This window comes from Danio rerio, chromosome 4, assembly GCF_052040795.2.
Source record: "Danio rerio strain M-AB ecotype USA chromosome 4, GRCz13ab, whole genome shotgun sequence".
Classification (NCBI taxonomy): domain Eukaryota; kingdom Metazoa; phylum Chordata; class Actinopteri; order Cypriniformes; family Danionidae; genus Danio; species Danio rerio.
The window spans coordinates 58,399,151-58,423,781 of NC_141024.2; the positions used below are offsets into that span (position 1 = coordinate 58,399,151).

A 24,631-nucleotide genomic window follows, 5' to 3' on the forward strand; every position below is an offset into this window, starting at 1 on the left:
TCTGCAATGGGACATCCCACCCCATGTTAAGTCAATGGGGCAGATATTAAGGGGCTTTAAATGATTTGGGGGGCGTGGCTTGTGAGCTTCAAAATCATATTGAGATGCTGATTGGTTGCCTCAGTCAAGTTAGCCAACCCCCAAGTCTGTATGACACTGCCATGTACTGTGATTGACATGTGAGTCAAGAAATGAATGGGAGTCAATGGGCAATGTAAAGTCAATGGGGACCCATTTGGGACGTCCTAGCACCCTAGGGGTACAACTTATACCCCCTTTTGGGGTACGTACTCATACAGGCTGCAACCCCCTACAGATGTTGCGAATCCCATATTTCTACGAATTTCACACTTGGCGCTATAACGCTTTAAAGGTCGTCCCATTTCGCGGCGCGTTTAGTGCTCTTCTAGAAAAATGAATGGGAGTCAATGGGGCCCATGTTAGTCAATGGGAGAGCTTTGGGACGTCCTAGAGCCCCAGGGGTGCAACTTTTACCCCATTGCGAGGTATGTTCTCACTTAGGCTGCAACCCCCTACAGATGCTGTGAATCCCATATTTCTATGAAATTCTCACTCGGCGCTGTGATTCGTCAAAGTTCGGCTCAATGTTAAGTCTATGGGATTTTTGGGGGGGTTTTTTGGCCCCTGCGGGGCCAAAAAACCCCCCACCCCTTATAAAAGTCATAGCACACCATTCCCGATAAGACCGCACGATTTGACCCCACTTTCAAGGGTCTGGGACGAAAGCTGCGGGACTAGTTACGCGCCGAAAAACGCACGGAAGAAGAAGAATAATAAAAATAATAAACCACAATAGTAAGAATGGACTTTGCCTAAGGCAAACCCCATTAATAAACCACAATAGTAAGAATGGACTTTGCCTATGGCAAACCCCATTAACTAGAATTGTACATTTCCTAAAGGAAATGTGAATGGGGTTTGCGTGGCAAATCGATGGGGTACAAAATGGTACTAAACTGGGCAAAAAGCAGTAAATGTGGAGAAATGGTTAAATTCATGTGTTTATGTGGTTGCTAGGGTAATGTAAACGGTTGCTAGGGTGTGGCAACGCCTTTGTAATAGGTGAAGACAATAGAGATTTGATCAACCTGCATCAATAGAACCCAAATCCTGTCTTTCTACGATATTCCTATGCTAAAATATGGCTTGTTTTTGTTGTTATATGGTTGTTAGGGGGCCTAAAGTGGTTGCTAGGGAGTGTCTACAAATTTGTTATGTCACTACTTAATACCGACTTGACAGGCGTAGTAAAATGAGCCCACTCTCAAGCTTCTACGACTCTCTAATCTAGATATCCATGTCAGCCATTTTGTGTCTATGTTAAGTCTATGGGGATTTTGGGGGTTACTTTCTTGCCCCTCATGGGGGCAGTGTACCCCCACCCTCTTTGAAAAATCATAGCACACCTCTCCTCAACAGGCCGGTCGATTTGACACCTCACTCATCAGTCTAGGGCAAAAAATGCGGCCGGAGTTGCGCGCCGAAGTTTTGAAAAAGTGAACAGTAATAGTAACACTAGAATTGTACATTTCCTAAAGGAAATGTGAATGGGGTTTGCGTGGCAAATCGATGGGGTACAAAATGGTACTAAACTGGGCAATAGCACTGGAAAGGTAAGAAATAGTGGTTGCTAAGATGTTGCTAGGGTGTCCTGAGTGGTTGCTAGGTGGTTGCTAGGGTGTTCTGAGTGGTTGCTAGGCGGTTGCTAAGGTGTTGCTAGGCGGTTGCTAAGGTGTCCTGAGTGGTTGCTAGGTGGTTGCTAAGGTGTTGCTAGGTGGTTGCTAGGGTGTTCTGAGTGGTTGCTAAGGTGTTGCTAGGGTGTTCTGAACGGTTGCTAAGGTGTTGCTAGGCGGTTGCTAAGGTGTCCTAAGTGGTTGCTAGGTGGTTGCTAAGGTGTTGCTAGGCGGTTGCTAGGGTGTCCTGAGTGGTTGCTAGGTGGTTGCTAAGGTGTTGCTAGGTGGTTGCTAAGGTGTTGCTAGGTGGTTGCTAGGGTGTTCTGAGTGGTTGCTAGGCGGTTGCTAAGGTGTTGCTAGGCGGTTGCTAAGGTGTCCTAAGTGGTTGCTAGGTGGTTGCTAAGGTGTTGCTAGGCGGTTGCTAGGGTGTGCTGAGTGGTTGCTAGGTGGTTGCTAAAGTGTTGCTAGGTGGTTGCTAGGGTGTTCTGAGTGGTTGCTAAGTGGTTGCTAGGTGGTTGCTAAGGTGTTGCTAGGTGGTTGCTAGGGTATTCTAAGTGGTTGCTAAGGCGTTGCTAGGCGGTTGCTAGGGTGTCCTGAGTGGTCGCTAGGCCTTTACTAAGGCGTTACTAGGCGGTTGCTAGGTGGTTGCTAGGCGGTTGCTAGGCGGTTGCTAGGGTAATTTGGGTGGTTGCTAGGCAGTTGCTAGGATATCCTGGGTGGTTACTAGGCAAGCCTCACATACATGCCTGATGAAATATTTATACTTAGTGAGCATTTCTAGCAAGTTATAGTACTTGGCTAGTCAATATTAGCATGTAGCTAGTCACTGCTAGCATGTGTAGCGTATAGGAAGTTCCGTTTGCTAGCATGAGTCAAACGAGCCAATCCCCAAGTCTCTACGATGTTCTGATGCCGAGATATAGCTGTTGATGAATGGTTGCTAGGGTACTCTGTTTTGTTGCTATGGGCGAGGTTACAGAGTGAACTTGAATGTGGTTGGCTGTCCAAGTCAAATGAGCCAACCCCCAAGTCAATAGGACACTGCCAAGCAAAGATATACATGTAGGCCAGTTATAATGGCAGTCTATGGGACCAATTTGGGGGCGTGGCTTGTGAGATTCATTATCATATTGAGATGCTCATTGGTTGTCTGAGTCAGATGAGCCATCCCCCAAGCCAATAGGACACTGCTAAGCAAAGATATGCATGTAGGCCAGTTATAATGGCAGTCTATGGGACCAGTTTGGGGGCGTGGCTTGTGAGCTTCATTATCATACTGAGATGCTGATTGGTTGTCTGAGTCAAATGAGCCCACCCCCGTGTCTCTATGACACTCCTATGTAATGTTATAGATGTGTGACCTTTACAATGGAAGTCAATGGGATCTGCAATGGGACATCCCACCCCATGTTAAGTCAATGGGGCACTTATTAGGGGTCTTTAAGTGGTTTGGGGGGGCGTGGCTTGTGAGCTTCAAAATCATATTGAGATGCTGATTGGTTGCCTCAGTCAAATAAGCCTACCCTCAAGTCTGTATGACACTGCTATGTAATGTGATTGACATGTGAGTCAAGAAATGAATGGGAGTCAATGGGCAATGTAAAGTCAATGGGAACCCCTTTGGGACGTCCTAGCACCCCAGGGGTACAACTTATACCCCCTTTTGGGGTATGTTCTCATACAGGCTGCAACCCCCTACAGATGTTGCGAATCCCATATTTCTACGAATTTCACACTTGGCGCTATAACGCTTTAAAGGTCGTCCCATTTCGCGGGGGCGTTAGTGCTGTTCTAGAAAAATGAATGGGAGTCAATGGGGCCAATGTAAGTCAATGGGAGCACTTTGGGACGTCCTAGAGCCCCAGGGGTGCAACTTTTACCCCCTTGCGAGGTATGTTCTCACTTAGGCTGCAACCCTCTACAGATGCTGTGAATCCCATATTTCTATGAAATTCACACGCGGCGCTGTGAGTCGTCAAAGTTGGGCGTAATGTTGAGTCAATGCGTTTTGGGGGGTGGTTTTGGGGCCCCTGCGGGGCCCCAAAACCACCCACCCCTTATAAAAGTCATAGCACACCATTCCCGATAAAGCCGCACGATTTGAGCCCACTTTCAAGGGTCTGGGACGAAAGCTGCGGGACTAGTTACGCGCCGAAAAAGTGTACGGAAGAAGAAGAAGAAGAAGAAGGAAGAAGAATAATAAACCACAATAGTAAGAATGGACTTTGCCTATGGCAAACCCCATTAATAATAAACCACAATAGTAAGAATGGACTTTGCCTAAGGCAAACCCCATTAACTAGAATTGTACATTTCCTAAAGGAAATGTGAATGGGGTTTGCGTGGCAAATCGATGGGGTACAAAACAGTAGTAAACTGGGCAATAGAACAACATGCTAATCGAGTTGCTAGCATGATGCTAACATGATTAGCATGTAGCTAGCATGATGCTAATTGTGTTATCATCATGCTAGCAACATGCTAATCGACTTGCTAGCATCATGCTAATATGATTAGCATGTAGCTAGCATGATGCTAATCATGTTAGCATCATGCTAACAACATGCTAATCGAGTTGCTAGCATGATGCTAACATAATTAGCATGTAGCTAGCATGATGCTAATCGTGTTAGCATCATGCTAGCAAGATGCTAATCGACCTGCTAGCATCATGCTAATATGATTAGCATGTAGCTAGCATGATGCTAATCGTGTTAGCATCATGCTAACAACATGCTAATCGAGTTGCTAGCATCATGCTAACATGATTAGCATGTAGCTAGCGTTATGCTAATCGTGTTAGCATGATGCTCGCAACATGCTAATCGAGTTGCTAGCATCATGCTAGCAACAGTGCTAGGGTGCCCTGAGTGGTTGCTAGGTGGTTGCTAAGGCGTTGCTAGGTGGTTGCTAGGGTATTCTAAGTGGTTGCTAAGGTGTTGCTAGGCGGTTGCTAGGGTGTCCTGAGTGGTCGCTAGGCCCTTACTAAGGCATTACTAGGCGGTTGCTAGGTGGTTGCTAGGCGGTTGCTAGGGTAATTTGGGTGGTTGCTAGGCAGTTGCTAGGGTACCCTGGGTGGTTACTAGGCAAGCCTCACATACATGCCTGATAAAATATTTATACTTAGTAAGCATTTCTAGCTAGTTACAGTACATGGCTAGTCAATATTAGCATGTAGCTAGTCACTGCTAGCATGAGTAGCATATAGGAAGTTCCGTTTGCTAGCATGAGTCAAATGAGCCAATCCCCAAGTGTCTACGATGTTCCGATGCTGAGATATAGCTGTTGATGAATGGTTGCTAGGGTACTCTGTTTTGTTGCTATGGGCGAGGTTACAGAGTGAACTTGAATGTGGTTGGCTGTCTAAGTCAAATTTACCAACCCCCATGTCTCTATGACACTGCTATGTAAAGATATGCATCTAGACCAGTTACAATGGCAGTCTATGGGACCAGTTTGGGGGCGTGGCTTGTGAGCTTCATTATCATATTGAAAAGCTCATTGGTTGTCTGAGTCAGATGAGCCATCCCCCAAGTCAATAGGACACTGCTAAGCAAAGATATGCATGTAGGCCAGTTATAATGGCAGTCTATGGGACCAGTTTGGGGGCGTGGCTTGTGAGGTTCATTATCATATTGAGATGCTCATTGGTTGTCTGAGTCAAATGAGCCCACCCCCGTGTCTCTATGACACTCCTATGTAATGTTATAGATGTGTGACCTTTATAATGGAAGTCAATGGGATGTGCAATGGGACATCCCACCCCATGTTAAGTCAATGGGGCAGTTATTAAGGGTCTTTAAATGGTTTGGGGGGGCGTGGCTTGTGAGCTTCAAAATCATATTGAGATGCTGATTGGTTGCCTCAGTCAAGTAAGCCAACCCCCAAGTCTGTATGACACTGCTATGTACTGTGATTGACATGTGAGTCAAGAAATGAATGGGAGTCAATGGGCCATGTAAAGTCAATGGGGACCCCTTTGGGACGTCCTAGCACCCCAGGGGTACAACTTATGCCCCCTTTTGGGCTATGTTCTCATACAGGCTGCAAGCCCCTACAGATGTTGCGAATCCCATATTTCTACGAATTTCACACTTGGCGCTATAACGCGTTAAAGGTCGTCCCATTTCGCGGCGCGTTTAGTGCTCTCCTAGAAAAATGAATGGAAGTCAATGGGGCCAATGTAAGTCAATGGGAAAACTTTGGGACGTCCTAGAGCCCCAGGGGTGCAACTTATACCCCCTTGCGGGGTATGTTCTCACTTAGGCTGCAACCCCCTACAGATACTGTGAATCCCATATTTCCAGAAAATTCACACTCCGTACTGTGACTCGTCAAAGTTTGGCTCAATGTAAAGTCTATGGGACTTTTTTCGGAGGTTTTTTGGCCCCTCCGGGGCCAAAAAACCTCCGACCCCTTATAAAAGTCATAGCACACCATTCCCGATAAAACCGGACGATTTGACACCACTTTCAAGGGTGTGGGACAAAAGCTGCGGGACTAGTTACGCGCCGAAAAAGCGCACGGAAGATGGAAGAAGAATAATAATAATAAACCACAATAGTAAGAATGGACTTTGCCTATGGCAAACCCCATTAATAAGTATGGAGAATAACAATAGTGGACTTTGCCTAAGGCAAACCCCACTAACTAGAATTGTACATTTCCTAAAGGAAATGTGAATGGGGTTTGCGTGGCAAATCGATGGGGTACAAAACGGTAGTAAACTGGGCAATAGAACATGCTAATCGAGTTTCTAGCATGCTAACATGATTAGCATGTAGCTAGCATGATGCTAATCGTGTTAGCATCATGCTAGCAACATGCTAATCGACTTGCTAGCATCATGCTAATATAATTAGCATGTAGCTAGCATGTTGCTAATCATGTTAGCATCATGCTAACAACATGCTAATCAAGTTACTAGCATCATGCTAACATAATTAGCATGTAGCTAGCATGATGCTAATCGTGTTAGCATCATGCTAGCAACATGCTAATCGACTTGCTAGGATCATGCTAATATGATTAGCATGTAGCTAGCATGATGCTAATCGTGTTAGCATCATGCTAACAACATGCTAATCGAGTTGCTAGCATCATGCTAACATGATTAGCATGTAGCTAGCGTTATGCTAATCGTGTTAGCATGATGCTAGCAACATGCTAATCGAGTTGCTAGCATCATGCTAGCAACAGTGCTAGGGTGTTCTGAGTGGTTGCTAGGTGGTTGCTAAGGTGTTGCTAGGCGGTTGCTAAGGTGTCCTAAGTGGTTGCTAGGTGGTTGCTAAGGAGTTGCTAGGTGGTTGCTAGGGTATTCTAAGTGGTTGCTAAGGCGTTGCTAGGCGGTTGCTAGGGTGTCCTGAGTGGTTGCTAGGCGGTTGCTAGGGTGTTCTGAGTGGTTGCTAGGTGGTTGCTAAGGTGTTGCTAGGCGGTTGCTAAGGTGTCCTAAGTGGTTGCTAGGTGGTTGCTAAGGTGTTGCTAGGTGGTTGCTAGGGTATTCTAAGTGGTTGCTAAGGCGTTGCTAGGCGGTTGCTAGGGTGTCCTGAGTGGTTGCTAGGCGGTTGCTAGGGTGTTCTGAGTGGTTGCTAGGTGGTTGCTAAGGTGTTGCTAGGCGGTTGCTAGGGTGTCCTGAGTGGTTGCTATGTGGTTGCTAAGGTGTTGCTAGGTGGTTGCTAGGGTATTCTGAGTGGTTGCTAAGGCGTTGCTAGGTGGTTGCTAGGGTGTCCTGCGTGGTCGCTAGGCCCTTACTAAGGCGTTACTAGGCGGTTGCTAGGTGGTTGCTAGGCGGTTGCTAGGGTAATTTGGGTGGTTGCTAGGCAGTTGCTAGGGTACCCTGGGTGGTTACTAGGCAAGCCTCACATACATGCCTGATGAAATATTTATACTTAGTAAGCATTTCTAGCAAGTTACAGTACTTGGCTAGTCAATATTAGCATGTAGCTAGTCACTGCTAGCATGTGTAGCATACAGGAAGTTCCGTTTGCTAGCATGAGTCAAACGAGCCAATCCCCAAGTCTCTACGATGTTCCGATGCTGAGATATAGCTGTTGATGAATGGTTGCTAGGGTACTCTGTTTTGTTGCTATGGCCGAGGTTACAGAGTGAACTTGAATGTGGTTGGCTGTCCAAGTCAAATGAGCCAACCCCCAAGTCAATAGGACACTGCTAAGCAAAGATATGCATGTAGGCCTATTTTAATGGAAGTCTATGGGACCAATTTGGGGGCGTGGCTTGTGAGCTTCATTATCATATCGAGATGCTCATTGGTTGTCTGAGTCAGATGAGCCATCCCCCAAGTCAATAGGACACTGCTAAGCAAAGATATACATGTAGGCCAGTTATAATGGCAGTCTATGGGACCAGTTTGGGGGCGTGGCTTGTGAGCTTCATTACCATATTGAGATGCTCATTGGTTGTCTGGGTCCAATGGGCCAACCCCTAAGCCTATATGACACTGCAATGCAAAGATATGCATCTAGCCCAATTATAATAGAAGTCTATGGGACCAGTTTGGGGGCGTGGCTTGTGAGCTTCATTATCATATTGAGATGCTGATTGGTTGTCTGAGTCAGATGAGCCCACCCCCATGTCTCTATGACACTCCTATGTAATGTTATAGATGTGTGACCTTTATAATGGAAGTCAATGGGATGTGCAATGGGACATCCCACCCCATGTTAAGTCAATGGGGCACTTATTAAGGGTCTTTAAGTGGTTTGGGGGGGCGTGGCTTGTGAGCTTCAAAATCATAATGAGATGCTGATTGGTTGCCCTAGTCAAATAAGCCAACCCCCAAGTCTGTAGACAGTGCTATGTACTTTGATTGACATATGACATTTATAATGGGAGTCAATGTAATGAATGGGAGTCAATGGGCAATGTAAAGTCAATGGGAACCCTTTTGGGACGTCCTAGCACCCCAGGGGTACAACCTATACCCCCTTTCAGGGTATGTTCTCACTTAGGCTGCAACCCCCTACAGATGTTGTGAATCCCATATTTCTGTGAAATTCACACTCGGCGCTGTGATTCGTCAAAGTTCGGCTCCATGTAAAGTCAATGGAGACTTTGGGACGTCCTAGCTCCCCAGGGGTACTACATTTACCGCCTTTCAGGGTGTGGTTTGAAGCCTCCTATAACCCTCTCGAGATGTCGCGAATCCCATGTCTCTACGATATTCACTGTTGGCGCTACGGCGATTTCCGGGAATAGTATCTACGAGTGTCTAGAAAATGAATGGGAGTCAATGGGGCCCCATGTAAGTCAATGGGGACCACTTTGGGACGTCCTAGAGCCCCAGGGGTGCAACTTTTACCCCCTTGCGGGGTATGTTCTCACTTAGGCTGCAGCCCCCTACAGATGCTGTGAATCCCATATTTGTTTGAATTTCACACTTGGCGCTATATTCTGTCAAAGTTGGCCGTAATGTTAAGTCAATGCGTTTTGGGGGGTGGTTTTGGGGCCCCTGCGGGGCCCCAAAACCACCCACCCCTTATAAAAGTCATAGCACACCATTCCCGATAAAGCCGCACGATTTGAGCCCACTTTCAAGGGTCTGGGACGAAAGCTGCGGGACGAGTTACGCGCCGAAAAACGTACGGAAGAAGAATAATAATAAGAACTAGAATTGTACATTTCCTAAAGGAAATGTGAATGGGGTTTGCGTGGCAAATCGATGGGGTACAAAATGGTACTAAACTGGGCAAAATAGCAGGAAATGTGGAGAAATGGTTAAATTTATGTGTTTATGTGGTTGCTAGGGTGTTCTGAGTGGTTGCTAGGTGGTTGCTAAGGTGTTGCTAGGCGGTTGCTAGGGTGTCCTGAGTGGTTGCTAGGTGGTTGCTAAGGTGTTGCTAGGTGGTTGCTAAGGTGTTCTAAGTGGTTGCTAGGTGGTTGCTAAGGTGTTGCTAGGCGGTTGCTAGGGTGTCCTGAGTGGTTGCTAGGTGGTTGCTAAGGTTTTGCTAGGTGGTTGCTAGGGTATTCTAAGTGGTTGCTAAGGCGTTGCTAGGCGGTTGCTAAGGTGTCCTAAGTGGTTGCTAGGTGGTTGCTAAGGTGTTGCTAGGTGGTTGCTAGGGTATTCTAAGTGGTTGCTAAGGCGTTGCTAGGCGGTTGCTAGGGTGTCCTGAGTGGTTGCTAGGTGGTTGCTAAGGTGTTGCTAGGTGGTTGCTAGAGTGTTCTGAGTGGTTGCAAAGGTGTTGCTAGGCGGTTGCTAAGGTGTCCTAAGTGGTTGCTAGGTGGTTGCTAAGGCGTTGCTAGGCGGTTGCTAGGGTATTCTAAGTGGTTGCTAAGGTGTTGCTAGGTGGTTGCTAGGGTGTCCTGAGTGGTCGCTAGGCCCTTACTAAGACATTACTAGGCGGTTGCTAGGTGGTTGCTAGGTGGTTGCTAGGGTAATTTGGGTGGTTGCTAGGCAGTTGCTAGGGTACCCTGGGTGGTTACTAGGCAAGCCTTACATACATGCCTGATGAAATAATTATACTTAGTAAGCATTTCTAGCAAGTTACAGTACTTGGCTAGTCAATATTAGCATGTAGCTAGTCACTGCTAGCATGTTTAGCATATAGGAAGTTCCGTTTGCTAGCATGAGTCAAACGAGCCAATCCCCAAGTCTCTACGATGTTCTGATGCTGAGATATAGCTGTTGATGAATGGTTGCTAGGGTACTCTGTTCTGTTGCTATGGGCGAGATTACAGAGTGAACTTGAATGTGGTTGGCTGTCCAAGTCAAATGAACCAATCCCCATGTCTCTATGACACTGCTATGCAAAGATATGCATCTAGGCCTATTTTAATGGCAGTCTATGGGACCCGTTTGGGGGCGTGGCTTGTGAGCTTCATTATCATATTGAGATGCTCATTGGTTGTCTTAGTCAGAAGAGCCAAACCCCAAGTCAATAGGACACTGCTAAGCAAAGATATGCATGTAGGCCAGTTATAATGGCAGTCTATGGGACCAGTTTGGGGGCGTGGCTTGTGAGCTTCATTATCATATTGAAAAGCTCATAGGTTGTCTGAGTCAGATGAGCCATCCCCCAAGTCAATAGGACACTGCTAAGCAAAGATATGCATGTAGGCCAGTTATAATGGCAGTCTATGGGACCAGTTTGGGGGCGTGGCTTGTGAGCTTCATTATCATATTGAAAAGCTCATTGGTTATCTGAGTCAGATGAGCCAAACCTCAAGTCAATAGGACACTGCTAAGCAAAGATATGCATGTAGGCCAGTTATAATGGCAGTCTATGGGACCAGTTTGGGGGCGTGGCTTGTGAGCTTCATTATCATATTGAGATGCTGATTGGTTGTCTGAGTCAGATGAGCCCACCCCCATGTCTCTATGACACTCCTATGTAATGTTATAGATGTGTGACCTTTATAATGGAAGTCAATGGGATCTGCAATGGGACATCCCACCCCATGTTAAGTCAATGGGGCACTTATTAAGGGTCTTTAAGTGGTTTGGGGGGGCGTGGCTTGTGAGCTTCAAAATCATAATGAGATGCTGATTGGTTGCCCTAGTCAAATAAGCCAACCCCCAAGTCTGTATGACAGTGCTATGTACTTTGATTGACATATGACATTTATAATGGGAGTCAATGTAATGAATGGGAGTCAATGGGCAATGTAAAGTCAATGGGAACCCTTTTGGGACGTCCTAGCACCCCAGGGGTACAACCTATACCCCCTTTCAGGGTATGTTCTCACTTAGGCTGCAACCCCCTACAGATGTTGTGAATCCCATATTTCTGTGAAATTCACAATGGACGCAGTGATTGGTTAAAGTTCGGCTCCATGTAAAGTCAATGGAGACTTTGGGACGTCCTAGCTCCCCAGGGGTACAACATTTACCGCCTTTCGGGGTGTGGTTTGAAGCCTCCTATAACCCTCTCAAGATGTCGCGAATCCCATGTCTCTACGATATTTACTGTTGGCGCTACGGCGATTTCCGGGAATAGTATCTACGAGTGTCTAGAAAATGAATGGGAGTCAATGGGGCCCATGTAAGTCAATGGGGACCACTTTGGGACGTCCTAGAGCCCCAGGGGTGCAACTTATACCCCCTTGCGGGGTATGTTCTCACTTAGGCTGCAGCCCCCTACAGATGCTGTGAATCCCATATTTGTATGAATTTCACACTTGGCGCTATATTCTGTCAAAGTTGGGCGTAATGTTAAGTCAATGCGTTTTGGGGGGTGGTTTTGGGGCCCCTGCGGGGCCCCAAAACCACCTACCCCTTATAAAAGTCATAGCACACCATTCCCGATAAAGCCGCACGATTTGAGCCCACTTTCAAGGGTCTGGGACGAAAGCTGCGGGACTAGTTACGCGCCGAAAAAGTGTACGGAAGAAGAAGAAGAAGAAGAAGACAGAATAATAAACCAGGCACAATAGTAAGAATGGACTTTGCCTATGGCAAACCCCATTAATAAGCCATGCACAATTGTAAGAATGGACTTTGCCTATGGCAAACCCCATTAATAAACCACAATAGTAAGAATGGACTTTGCCTATGGCAAACCCCATTAATTAAAGCTGCAAGCAGCGATGATAGGGACCTCGCACCCAGGCTCACCGCCGACCGGTGGCCTCAGGATGACAGAGAACAGCGAACAACCTTAATTTAAGCCGATATATATAAAGAACCTCAGAAAATCACAGATTTATGCCGAACTTCCTCCTGTCAGCAGGTGGCGCTATAACTGTGACTTAAGATTGTTATGTAGATGCCTTCAGTAAAGGAATCTTATCAACCATGTAAATTTTCAGGCAGACTGAATATTGTTTGGCTGAGTTATAAGCCAAACTTCTGGTTGCCAGCAGGTGGCGCTATGACTGTGACTCAATATTGTTTTGTATAAGTCTTCAGGAGAGGAATTTAATCAACCATGTGTAGTTTCATGCAGATCAGACATTGTGGGGTTACGTTACAAGCCAAAATTCCTTTTGTCAGCAGGTGGCGCTATGACTGTCAATCAATATTGGCATGTAGATGTCTTCAGGAGTGGATTTTAATTAACCATGTGAAGTTTCAAGCTGTTCAGACACTGTCTAGCTGAGTTATAAGCCAAACTACCTTCTGCCAGCAGGTGGCGCTATGACAGATTCAATATTGGCATGTAGTTGTGTTTAGGAGAGGACTTTTATCAATCATGTGAAGTTTCAGGCAGATCAGACATTGTGTGGTTGAGTTAGAAGAAATTCCTGTTCCATGGCGAAGCGTTGAGGTCTGTCATGCCACCACAGACACGCCCCTTTGCAAAAACTCTAGATTTTTACAATATATCATCGCTAGAGCTTTCAGATGACACCACTCTATTTTGGTGCTGATACGGGAAAGTTTGTGGGAGGAGTTTGTTACAGTGTCAAACATGTCATTTCCTGTGGCCAGCAGGTGGCGCTATAACTGTAACTGGATATCGGCACGTAAACCTGATCAGGTCAGGACTGTTATTAAATGTGTGAATTTTGAGGCAGATCGAATATTGCATGCCTGAGTTATAAAGACTTCCTCTTTTTTGGCGAATCAAAGTTTGCGAGGCCGCCACGGACACGCCCATCGATGAAAACTCTAAAGCTTCGCAATTTATCATCACCAAGGCTTTAAGATGACAAAACCCAATTTTGGTGTTTATCAGATAAAATCCCTAGGAGGAGTTCGTTAAAATACAATGCCTGAAAATGGCAAAAGCGCCACTTTTTCGCCACAGGAAGTTAAAAATATCCGACTTCCTGTTGGGTTTGAGATATGGCTCCAAGAGACTTTTTCGTATGTTTTGCCATGTTTGAGGCGTGTGCCAATTTTCGTGCATGTGCGTGATTCGTAGATGGGGGGCTCGTCCGTTTAATTTTTCTAGGTGGCGCTGTCGAGTCATTTTGCCACGCCCACTTCAATATTGTTATGTGGATGTGTTCAAGAGATGACGTTTATCAACCATGTGAAGTTTCAGGCAGATCGGGCATTGTGTGGTTGTGTTATAAGGACTTCCTGTTCCATGGCGAAGCGTTGAGGTTTGTCATACCGCCACGGACACGCCCCTCTCCGAAAACTCTAGATCTTCACAATATAACATCGCTAGAGCTTTCAGATAACACCACTCAATTTTGGTGTTGATACGATAAAATTTGTGGGAGGAGTTTATAACTCCGTAAATCATGTCATTTCCTGTGGCCAGCAGGTGGTGCTGTAACTGTATCTGGATAGTGGCATGTAAACGTGTTCAGGTCAGGACTCTTATCAAGCGTGTGAATTTTGAGGCAGATCTGATAATGCATGCCTGAGTTATAACGACTTCCTCTTTTGTGGCGAATCGTCAAAGTTTGCGAGGCCGCCACGGACACGCCCATCGATGAAAACTCTAAAGCTTCGCAATTTAACATCGCCAAGGCCTTTAGATGACAAAACCCAATTTTGGTGTCGATCGGATAAAATCCCTTGGAGGAGTTCGTTAAAATACAACGCCTGGAAATGGCAAAAACGCCACTTTTTCGCCGCAGGAAGTCAAAAATATCCGACTTCCTGTTGGGTTTGAGATATGGCTCCAAGAGACTTTTTCGTATGTTTTGGTGTGTTTGAGGTGTGTGCCAATTTTCGTGCATGTGCGTGATTTATATATCGGGGGCTCGTCCGTTTAATTTTTCTAGGTGGCGCTGTCGAGTCATTTTGCCACGCCCACTTCCGAAGCCCATAACAAACGTAAATTTTCGCCACTTCTGAGGCGTGTGCAAAGTTTCGTGAGTTTTCGGGCATGTTTAGCCCCTCAAAACCGCGATTCATTCCGCGGAAGAAGAAGAAGAAGAAGAAGAAGAATAATAATAAACAGAGCAATTCCAATAGGGCCTACGCACCGTTTCGGTGCTCGGTCCCTAATTAAAGCTGCAAGCAGCGATGATAGGGACCTCGCACCCGGGCTCACCGCCGCCCGGTGGCCTCAGGATGACAGAGAACAGCGAACAGTAATAATTTAAGCTGATATATTAAAAAAATCTGAGAAAATCACAGATTTATGCCAAATTTCCTCCTGTCAGCAGGTGGCGCTATAACTGTGACTCATGATTGGCATGTAGATGTCTTTAGGAGAGGAAACTTATCAACCATGTGAAGTTTCAGCCTGATCGGACTTTGTGTGGTTGAGTTATACTGCAAACTACCATCTGCCAGCAGGTGGCGCTATAACTGTGACTTAAGATTGACATGTAGATGCCTTCAGTAATGGAATTTAATCAACCATGTGAAGTTTCAGGCAGATCGGAGTTTGTGTGGTTGAGTTATAAGCCAATCTACCCTGTGTCAGCAGGTGGCGCTATGACTGACTCAATATTGTTATGTAGATGTGTTCAGAAGATGACTTTTATCAATCATGTGAAGTTTCAGGCAGATCAGACATTGCGTGGTTGAGTTATAATAACTTCCTGTTCCATGGCGAAGAGTTGAGGTTTGTCATGCCACCACGGACACGCCCCTCTGCAAAAACTCTAGATCTTCACAATATATCATCGCTAGAGCTTTCAGATGACACCACTCTATTTTGGTGCTGATACGGGAAAGTTTGTGGAAGGAGTTTGTTACAGTGTCAAACATGTCATTTCCTGTGGCCAGCAGGTGGCGCTATAACTGTAACTGGATATCGGCACGTAAACCTGTTCAGGTCAGGACTGTTATTAAATGTGTGAATTTTGAGGCAGATCGAATATTGCATGCCTGAGTTATAACGACTTCCTGTTTTGTGGCGAATCATCAAAGTTTGCGAGGCCGCCACAGACACGCCCATCCATGAAAACTCTAAAGCTTCGCAATTTAACATCACCAAGGCTTTAAGATGACAAAACCCAATTTTGGTGTCAATCAGATAAAATCCCTAGGAGGAGTTCGTTAAAATACAACGCCTGAAAATGGCAAAAACGCCACTTTTTCACCACAGGAAGTTAAAAATATCCGACTTCCTGTTGAGTTTGAGATATGGCTCCAAGAGACTTTTTCGTATGTTTTGGCATGTTTGAGGTGTGTGCCAATTTTTGTGCATGTGCATGATTCGTAGATCGGGGGCTTGTCCGTTTAATTTTTATAGGTGGCGCTGTTGAGTCATTTTGCCACGCCCACTTCAATATTGTTATGTGGATGTGTTCAAGAGATGACGTTTATCAACCATGTGAAGTTTCAGGCAGATCGGACATTGTGTGGTTGTGTTATAAGGACTTTCTGTTCCATGGCGAAGCGTTGAGGTTTGTCATGCCGCCACGGACACGCCCCTCTCCGAAAACTCTAAATCTTCACAATATATCATCGCTAGAGCTTTCAGATAACACCACTCAATTTTGGTGCTGATACGATAAAATTTGTGGGAGGAGTTTGTTACTCCGTAAATCATGTCATTTCCTGTGGCCAGCAGGTGGCGCTGTAACTGTATCTGGATATCAGCATGTAAACGTGTTCAGGTCAGGACTCTTATCAAGCGTGTAAATTTTGAGGCAGATCGGATAATGCATGCCTGAGTTATAACGACTTCCTGTTTTGTGGCGAATCGTCAAAGTTTGTGAGGCCGCCATGGACACGCCCATCAACGAAAACTCTAAAGCTTCGCAATTTAACATCGCCAAGGCCTTTAGATGACAAAACCCAATTTTGGTGTCGATCGGATAAAATCCCTAGGAGGAGTTCGTTAAAATACAACGCCTGGAAATGGCAAAAACGCCACTTTTTCACTGCAGGAAGTTAAAAATATCCGACTTCCTGTTGGGTTTGAGATATGGCTCCAAGAGACTTTTTCGTATGTTTTGGCATGTTTGAGGTGTGTGCCAATTTTCGTGCATGTGCGTGATTTGTGGATCGGGGGCTCGTCCGTTTAATTTTTCTAGGTGGCGCTGTCGAGTCATTTTGCCACGCCCACTTCCGAAGCCCATAACAAACGTAAATTTTCGCCACTTCTGAGGCGTGTGCAAAGTTGCGTGAGTTTTCGAGCATGTTTAGCCCCTCAAAATCGCGATTCATTCCGCGGAAGAAGAAGAATAATAATTAAAGCTGCAAGCAGCGATGATAGGGACCTCGCACCCGGGCTCACCGCCGCCCGGTGACCTTACGATGTCAGAGAACAGCGAACAATAATAATTTAAGCCAATATATAAAAAATGATCTAAGAAAATCACAGATTTATGCCAAACTTCCTCCTGTCAGCAGGTGGCGCTATAACTGTGACTTAAGATTGGCATGTAGATGTCTTCCGGAGAGGACACTTATCAACCATGTGAAGTTTCAGGCACATGGGACATTGTGTGGCTGAGTTATAAGCCAAACTACCTTCTGCCAGCAGGTGGCGTTATGACTGACTCAATATTGTTATGTGGATGTGTTCAGGAGCGGACTTTTATCAACCATGTGAAGTTTCAGGCAGATCAGAGATTGTGTGGAGATTGTGTTTTAAGACAAACTACATTCTGCCAGCAGGTGGCGCTATGAAAGACTCAATATTATTATGTAGATGTTTTTAGGAGAGGACTTTCATCAACCATGTGACATTTTAGGCAGATCTGACATTGTGTGGCCGAGTTACAAGCCAAAATTTCTTCTGCCAGCAGGTGGCGCTATGACTGACTCAATATTGTTATGTGGATGTGTTCAGGAGAGGACTTTTATCACTCATGTGAAGTTTCAGGCAGATCAGACATTGTGTGGTTGAGTTATAAGAAATTCCTGTTCCATGGTGAAGCGTTGAGGTTTGTCATGCCACCACAGACACGCCCCTCTGTGAAAACTCTAGATCTTCACAATATATCATCGCTAGAGCTTTCAGATGACACCACTCTATTTTGGTGCTGATACGGGAAAGTTTGTGGAAGGAGTTTGTTACAGTGTCAAACATGTCATTTCCTGTGGCCAGCAGGTGGCGCTGTAACTGCAACTGGATATCGGCACGTAAACCTGATCAGGTCAGGACTGTTATTAAACGTGTGAATTTTGAGGCAGATCGGATGATGCATGCCAGAGTTATAAAGACTTCCTGTTTTGTGGCGAATCATCAAAGTTTGCGAGGCCGCCACGGACACGCCCATCGATGAAAACTCTAAAGCTTCGCAATTTAACATCACCAAGGCTTTAAGATGACAAAACCCAATTTTGGTGTCGATCAGATAAAATCCCTAGGAGGAGTTCGTTAAAATACAACGCCTGAAAATGGCAAAAGCGCCACTTTTTCGCCACAGGAAGTTAAAAATATCCAACTTCCTGTTGGGTTTGAGATATGGCTCCAAGAGACTTTTTCGTATGTTTTGCCATGTTTGAGGTGTGTGCCAATTTTTGTGCATGTGCGTGATTCGTAGATTGGGGGCTCGTCCGATTAATTTTGGTAGGTGGCGCTGTCGAGTCATTTTGCCACGCCCACTTCAATATTGTTATGTTGATGTGTTCAAGAGAGGACTTTTATCAACCATGTGAAGTTTCAGGCAGATCGGACATTGTGTGGTTGAGTTATAAAGCCTTCCTGGTATATGGCGAAGCGTTGAGGTTTGTCATGCCGCCACGGACACGCCCCTCTCCGAAAACTCTAGATCTTCACAATATATCATCGCTAGAGCTTTTAGATAACACTACCCAATTTTGGTGCTGAAACGATAAAATTTGTGGGAGGAGTTTGTTACTCTGTAAAACATGTCATTTCCTGTGGCCAGCAGGTGGCGCTGTAATTGTATCTGGATATCGGCATGTAAACGTGTTCAGGTCAGGACTCTTATCAAACGTGTGAATTTTGAGGCAGATCAGATAATGCATGCCTGAGTTATAACGACTTCCTGTTTTGTGGCGAATCGTCAAACTTTGCGAGGCCGCCACGGACACGCCCATCGACGAAAACTCTAAAGCTTCGCAATTTAACATCGCCAAGGCCTTTAGATGACAAAACCCAATTTTGGTGTCGATCGGATGAAATCTCTAGGAGGAGTTCGTTAAAATACAACGCCTGGAAATGGCAAAAACGCCACTTTTTCACCGCAGGAAGTCAAAAATATCCGACTTCCTGTTGGGTTTGAGATATGGCTCCAAGAGACTTTTTCGTCTGTTTTGGCATGTTTGAGGTGTGTGCCAATTTTCGTGCATGTGCGTGATTTGTAGATCGGGGGCTCGTCCGTTTAATTTTTCTAGGTGGCGCTGTCGAGTCATTTTGCCACACCCACTTCCGAGACCCATAATAAACGTAAATTTTCGCCACTTCTGAGGCGTGTGCAAAGTTGCGTGAGTTTTCGGGCATGTTTAGCCCCTCAAAATCGCGATTCATTCCGGAGGAGAATAATAATAATAATAATAATAATAATAATAATAATAATAATAATAATAATAAACGGAGCAATTCCAATAGGGCCTACGCACCGTTTCGGTGCTCGGTCCCTAATAATAATAATAATAATAATAAACGGAGCAATTCCAATAGGGCCTACGCACCGTTCCGGTTCTCGGTCCCTAATAAACGGAGCAATTCCAATAGGGCCTTGCACCGTTCGGTGCTCGGTCCCTAATAAAAGAATCACAAGATTTAAAGAAGAATACAGGAGAGCAACTAACCAGCTTCATAGTAAACACTACTACACTAGTGGACTACTCTAATCAGAAGGCAATGACAGTTTTATCAGGGACACAGATGACTGTCACCTGATCATTATCAGCATAGAGAAGGTCAAAATAGATGGAATGAAGAAAACAACATCAGTGAGATCATTCCACTCTAACCAGAACCGACTCAATTTCCACACACAAAACTAATACAACACATACAAATTCACAAGTCGAACATGAATCAATGATAATTTCAGCAGAAATTACACTTAAGAGCAATATTATAACTAGTATAAAAAGTTTTCTCATACTTGACTTTACATCTGAAACATGAAATATTCACACTAAATAAACAAAAAATAAAATGCATTACAGCATATGCTCGTTACTTTATCATACTTTTTTTTTTTTGCACAATGTAAAAGTCATTTGTGGCAGCATTTATTTTAGGTAAACTTTCTTTTATTTTACCTCAGTGTCTCCAGTTTACAGTTTGGACTCTTCAGCCTATCAGAGAGAAGCTTCACTGAATCCTGCAGGTCAATGTTACTCAGGTCCAGCTCTCTCAGCACACAGTTTGAGGATTGTAGAGCTGAAAACAAACTCTCACAATGCTGAACATCGAGATAACTCCACTGTAGCCTGTGTAGAGGACAAAGAACAACAAAATCAGCAGTAAGAAATGAGCAGTGTTGAGTGTTCATGAGTCCAGTCTACAGTGATAAAATTAACACTGGAAATAAACTAATAAGTATACATTGATCAATCAATGAATACTCACAGAGCTCTTCTGCAGTTTCTCACAGCTGGTATCAGTCTCCATCTTCCCTCATCTGATGTGTTCAATTTATTAAAGTCTAACTCATCCAGCGGCTCCTCTGACATCTCAATCATGTAGGAGATTGTTGAGCAGTGAGCAGGAGAGAGTTCCTCCTCTGAGTGTTTGTCTGATTTCAAAAACTCCTGAATCTCTCTGGCCAGAGTCTGATCTTTCACCTCCAGCAGACAGAGGAACAGATTGATGGATCTTTCAGCTGAGAGAAAGACATCTCTCTTGATCTTGTCTTTAATGTGCTGTGTGATTGTCCTGATGCTCTCTGAGCTCTCCTCTGTGTGTGTCAGCAGATCCTGGAAGAGTCTCTGATTGGACTCCAGTGAGACGCCCAGCAGGAACCACAGGAACAGATCCAGATGACCATTACTACTGCTGACAGCTTTATATATTGCTAAACTGAGCAGATGGCACAGAGAGAACTCAGAGCTGGACTGTAAAAATTGAACATCTGAATCTTCATCTTCATAACCATCTGACACATCTTCATCATCTGAATATTTACTCTCATAAAGCAACATCAGTGGTTCTCTTTTATCTGTTAAATAGCAGTGAAACACAAAGAAAGCAGCCAGAAACTCCTGAAAGCTGAGATGGATGAAGCTGTATACTTTCCTCTGATGAATCACAGATTCCTCCTTGAAGATCTCAGTGCAGATCCTAGAATACACTGAGGCGTCAGTGACTACTATGCCGCTCTCAATCAGGTCCTCCTCATAGAACATCACATTGCCCTTCATCAGCTGTCTGAAAGCCACTTCAGCAAGTTTGAGGATCACTCCTCTGTTGGACTGCAGGAGTTTCTCTGGATCTCTCTCTTCATACTTCTGCTTCCTCATGTTGATCTGAATCAGCAGGAAGTGGATGTACATCTCAGTCAGAGTTTGAGGGATTTCTGCACTCACATCTTCTTCCAGGAGCTTCTGAAGCACAGTGGAGGAGATCCAGCAGAAGACGGGTATGTGGCACATGATCTGGAGGCTTCTTGCTCTTCTGATGTGGGAGATGATTCTGCTGGCTTGATGCTCGTCGCTGATTCTCTTCCTGAAATATTCCTCCTTCTGAGGCTCAGTGAATCCCTGAATCTCTGTCAGACGGTTGATGTATGTGGAGGGGATCTGATGGGCTGCAGCTGGTCTGGAGGTGATCCAGATGAGAGCAGAGGGAAGCAGATCTCCTTTCAGGAGACTCCACATCAACACAGCCACTGATGAAGATTCAGTCACAGCACAAACTTTCTCCTCATCTGAAAAGTTCAGCGTGATTCTGCTTTCATCCAGACCATCAAAGATGAACACAACTCTACACTGCTCATAAATCTTGGGCTCCAGATCTTCGAGTTCAGGATGAAAGTCCAGCAGAAGGCTGTGAAGACTGTACTGATGATCTCTGATCAAGTTCAGCTCTCGAAATGGAAGCACAAACATGAAATCTACATCCTGATGGTCTTTTCCCTCGACCCAGTCCAGAATGAACTTCTGCACAGAGACGGTTTTCCCGATTCCAGCGATGCCTTTAGTGAGAACAGTCTTGATCTGGGCTTTCTCCTTCTTGATCTTCTCCTCATGTCCTGCTCCAGCTGAGGCTTTAAAGATGTCATTGCAGTAGACTGGAGTGTGTTGTGAGGGTTTTGTTCTGACTCTTTTCTCTATCTGTAAAACGTCATGCTCTCTATTCACTCCTTCACTCTCTCCTTCTATAATGTAGAGCTGTGTGTAAATCCTGTTCAGGAATTTTTGAGTCTCTCCATGGTTGATTCCCTCAAATAATCTCTCATACTTGTTCTTCATGCTAGTTTTGTGCTGCTCTTTGACTCTCTGCAGTTCATCATGTTCTGGTTGGAGTGAATCCTGCTGCAGGTCTCCAGTCTGATCATCTCCATCCACACTGCAGGAACAACAACGACACAAAGAATGAATGAGTATGAGTGTAAAGATCCTTTAGTAAAGCCATGTGTGTTTTCTCTGAAACAGCTTAGACACATTACACAGATTTAATCCAGAAGCAAACTATAGTAATGCAGAAACTGTTCCAGATCAGCAAGAACCGGCCAGTCTTCAAATGTCTCTCATAGCTCTATTGTGAAGCACTTTACACACCACACACTGATCACGTCTAATGCTCAAAATGCTTTAAACGTGTAACAGTGTTTGTCATTTATTAAATTCAGGATCAGGATTTCAGTAACAACACTGTAACATTGCTCCACTTTATTAAGATAATAAACAGAGAAGATTTAAACAGTTTCATTTTAAACAAGTATCCTTTTCCATTCACTTTACTAACTCTTTACATTTTGAGTTTCAATACTTTAGTTACTTACTACTACTTCAGTACTTCACTAATGATCAAATGTGAGTGTTACGGTTGCCATATATTTGTAGTATTTTTGCCTTCTGTTTTCTCTCTTTGTTTTGTCTCTCTTTCGCTTTCTCCCAGCCTGTCATTTCCTTTAGGTCTGCCTTTGCGAGAGCCGATTGGTGAGGAGATCAGTCGATCATCATTGGGCACAAGGCGCGGTCATATAAAAGGATGCCAGGAAAAGCAGAGGAAAACGCTTTTCCTTTGATTTTGTTTTTGCTGACATGATTTTGTTTTTTGTTGTTTTTGCTTAACTTTTGTTTCGGTAAAATTATTTTGTATTACTTTTGCCCATGTTGAGCTACTTTGTGATATTTGTACATCTTTCTTTCGATTGTTTTTGTTTGATACTTTCTGGCCAGCTCTTACCTGACAGTATTGAGAGATTTCAAGTTCACTCATTTCCTCAGAGTAAGGTGGATAGGGAAGATGTCGCACGACTTCCATTTTGCAAACACGTAGACAATCCATTGTTTAAAACACCAGGTAAGAAGTGATATATATATATATATATATATATATATATATATATATATTCTGACATAAAATATATTTTATATATTAAATCCACAACTAATAGAGAGTAAATATAATATCTTGTAAAAAATAATCATATGAAATGTATTGTGTAGACGAAATACCTCCATGATGCAAACAAATCCAGATCTCCAGAAGTGTGCGTGTCCTCCATGATGGATCTGAAAAGTTTGATCTCCAGCAGAAACTCTAGAGGAAACTGATGAACAATCACAGATCTCCAGTCATTGATCAGCCTTCAAAATTCAGCTAAATGCAGGAATAGATCAGCAGCTGAGACACATCATGAGTAAACAAACAAAATAATCACAGCCATCATCCGTTTGATTAGGATTAAATTATAATTATACATACAGATTCACATAAACCTTATGCCAAGTTCAGACTGTATGATTTTAGCCCCGATTCTGACTTGCCGACAGGTTTGGAGAAATCGCAGACAAATGCCTGAAATCACAGGCAAATCAGTACTTGTGCACGCAAGTAATGCCTAGTTCAGACTGCGTGATTTTAGCCCCGATTTTGGCTCGCCGACAGGTTTTAAGAAATCGCCGACAAATGCCTGAAATCACAGGCAAATCAGTGCTCGTGCACGTGAGTGACAATCACACAGTATGAACTTTCAAAGACGCGATCTGAGAGAATCGCAAATGAGTCGCCGATGCCTGTGAGATATTTGGCATGCTAAATACCTAGAGCTGTCGGCGATTCAAATCATGCCGTGTGAATTGAGTTTTGACTGAAATTAATATTAGCGATCGCCTACAGCCAATGAGAGAGCAGCATTCACTTGTGTGTGCGTGTGTGTATACCTGCTGCAGGCCAGCGGGAGAAGTTAAAAGCACTCTTTTTCGGTTTATTTGGACCCACGAAATGGAGGGGAAACTAGAGGAGGTTTGACAGGACTCAGGAGCAACCGTGTCTGTTTGACGTTTCATACAGAAAGAAATTAGTTTATCATCAACGTTGAGGAGAAATGGCTAATTCCCTTTAAACCCAGGTGAGCAAACATGGACATGTTCAACCCCATTAAAGGCTTCTTTCTCATTATGTAGTTAATAACAAAAGATATACTACGTGTTTTTGGCTGTGAGACGTAGTTTGGATGGAGTTGTCGGAGTTGTCATTGTGAAATGAGTTTTGACTGAAAATTACATCAGAGAGAAGTTAAATGCGCTCATTTTCAGTTTATTTGGACCCAAGAATTGTAGGAAAAACGAATGTAAATTTGGCAGGAGCACCTGTGTCTGTTTGACGTGTCATGTGAGCAATGTTACAATCTGGTCAAAAAATAAATAAAAAATTGAGGATAAATTGCTAATTCCCCTCAAATCCAGGTGAACAAATATGTATATTTTCTACTCTATTATGCTTTTACTTCTTATGTAGTTAATAAACAAATATATACGTGTTTTTGGTTGTTTTGGTTAAAACAAAGTTGTCTGTGATACAGTGTGAAAGCCCCTGTCCATATGTGTAAACAAAGCAGCAACAAAACGCTAGCCCAGACTGTCATGCAGTGTGAAAACAATAGAGGTAAAGTTGGTTTTATATTTGCACATTCGGACTTTGCCCTTAATAATATAATTTCATGAAATAATTATTTGGAAACTCTAAACAGTGAAATCATATTAGCCGCCAATGACTATCAAAGTACAACATTGTTCACAGTCA

At 44.2% G+C, this 24,631-nt stretch overlaps 2 protein-coding genes across 2 annotated transcripts in view; both read right to left on the reverse strand.

The window, feature by feature from the left end:
- The window catches only part of LOC148682209 (uncharacterized), a 150,973-nt gene that overhangs the window by 109,527 nt on the left and 16,815 nt on the right, over positions 1-24,631 (reverse strand). The window lies entirely within an intron of this gene.
- The window catches only part of LOC101885698 (protein NLRC3), an 89,300-nt gene that overhangs the window by 63,913 nt on the left and 756 nt on the right, over positions 1-24,631 (reverse strand). Inside the window, exons 2-4 of the mRNA XM_087248453.2 lie at positions 23,062-23,156; positions 20,009-21,946; positions 19,699-19,869 (exon numbers count right to left, since the gene is read on the reverse strand). Coding sequence (XP_087104579.1) covers positions 19,699-19,869; positions 20,009-21,946; positions 23,062-23,111 — 2,159 coding nt within the window. The 5' untranslated portion in view covers positions 23,112-23,156. The remainder of the gene's footprint in view (positions 1-19,698; positions 19,870-20,008; positions 21,947-23,061; positions 23,157-24,631) is intronic.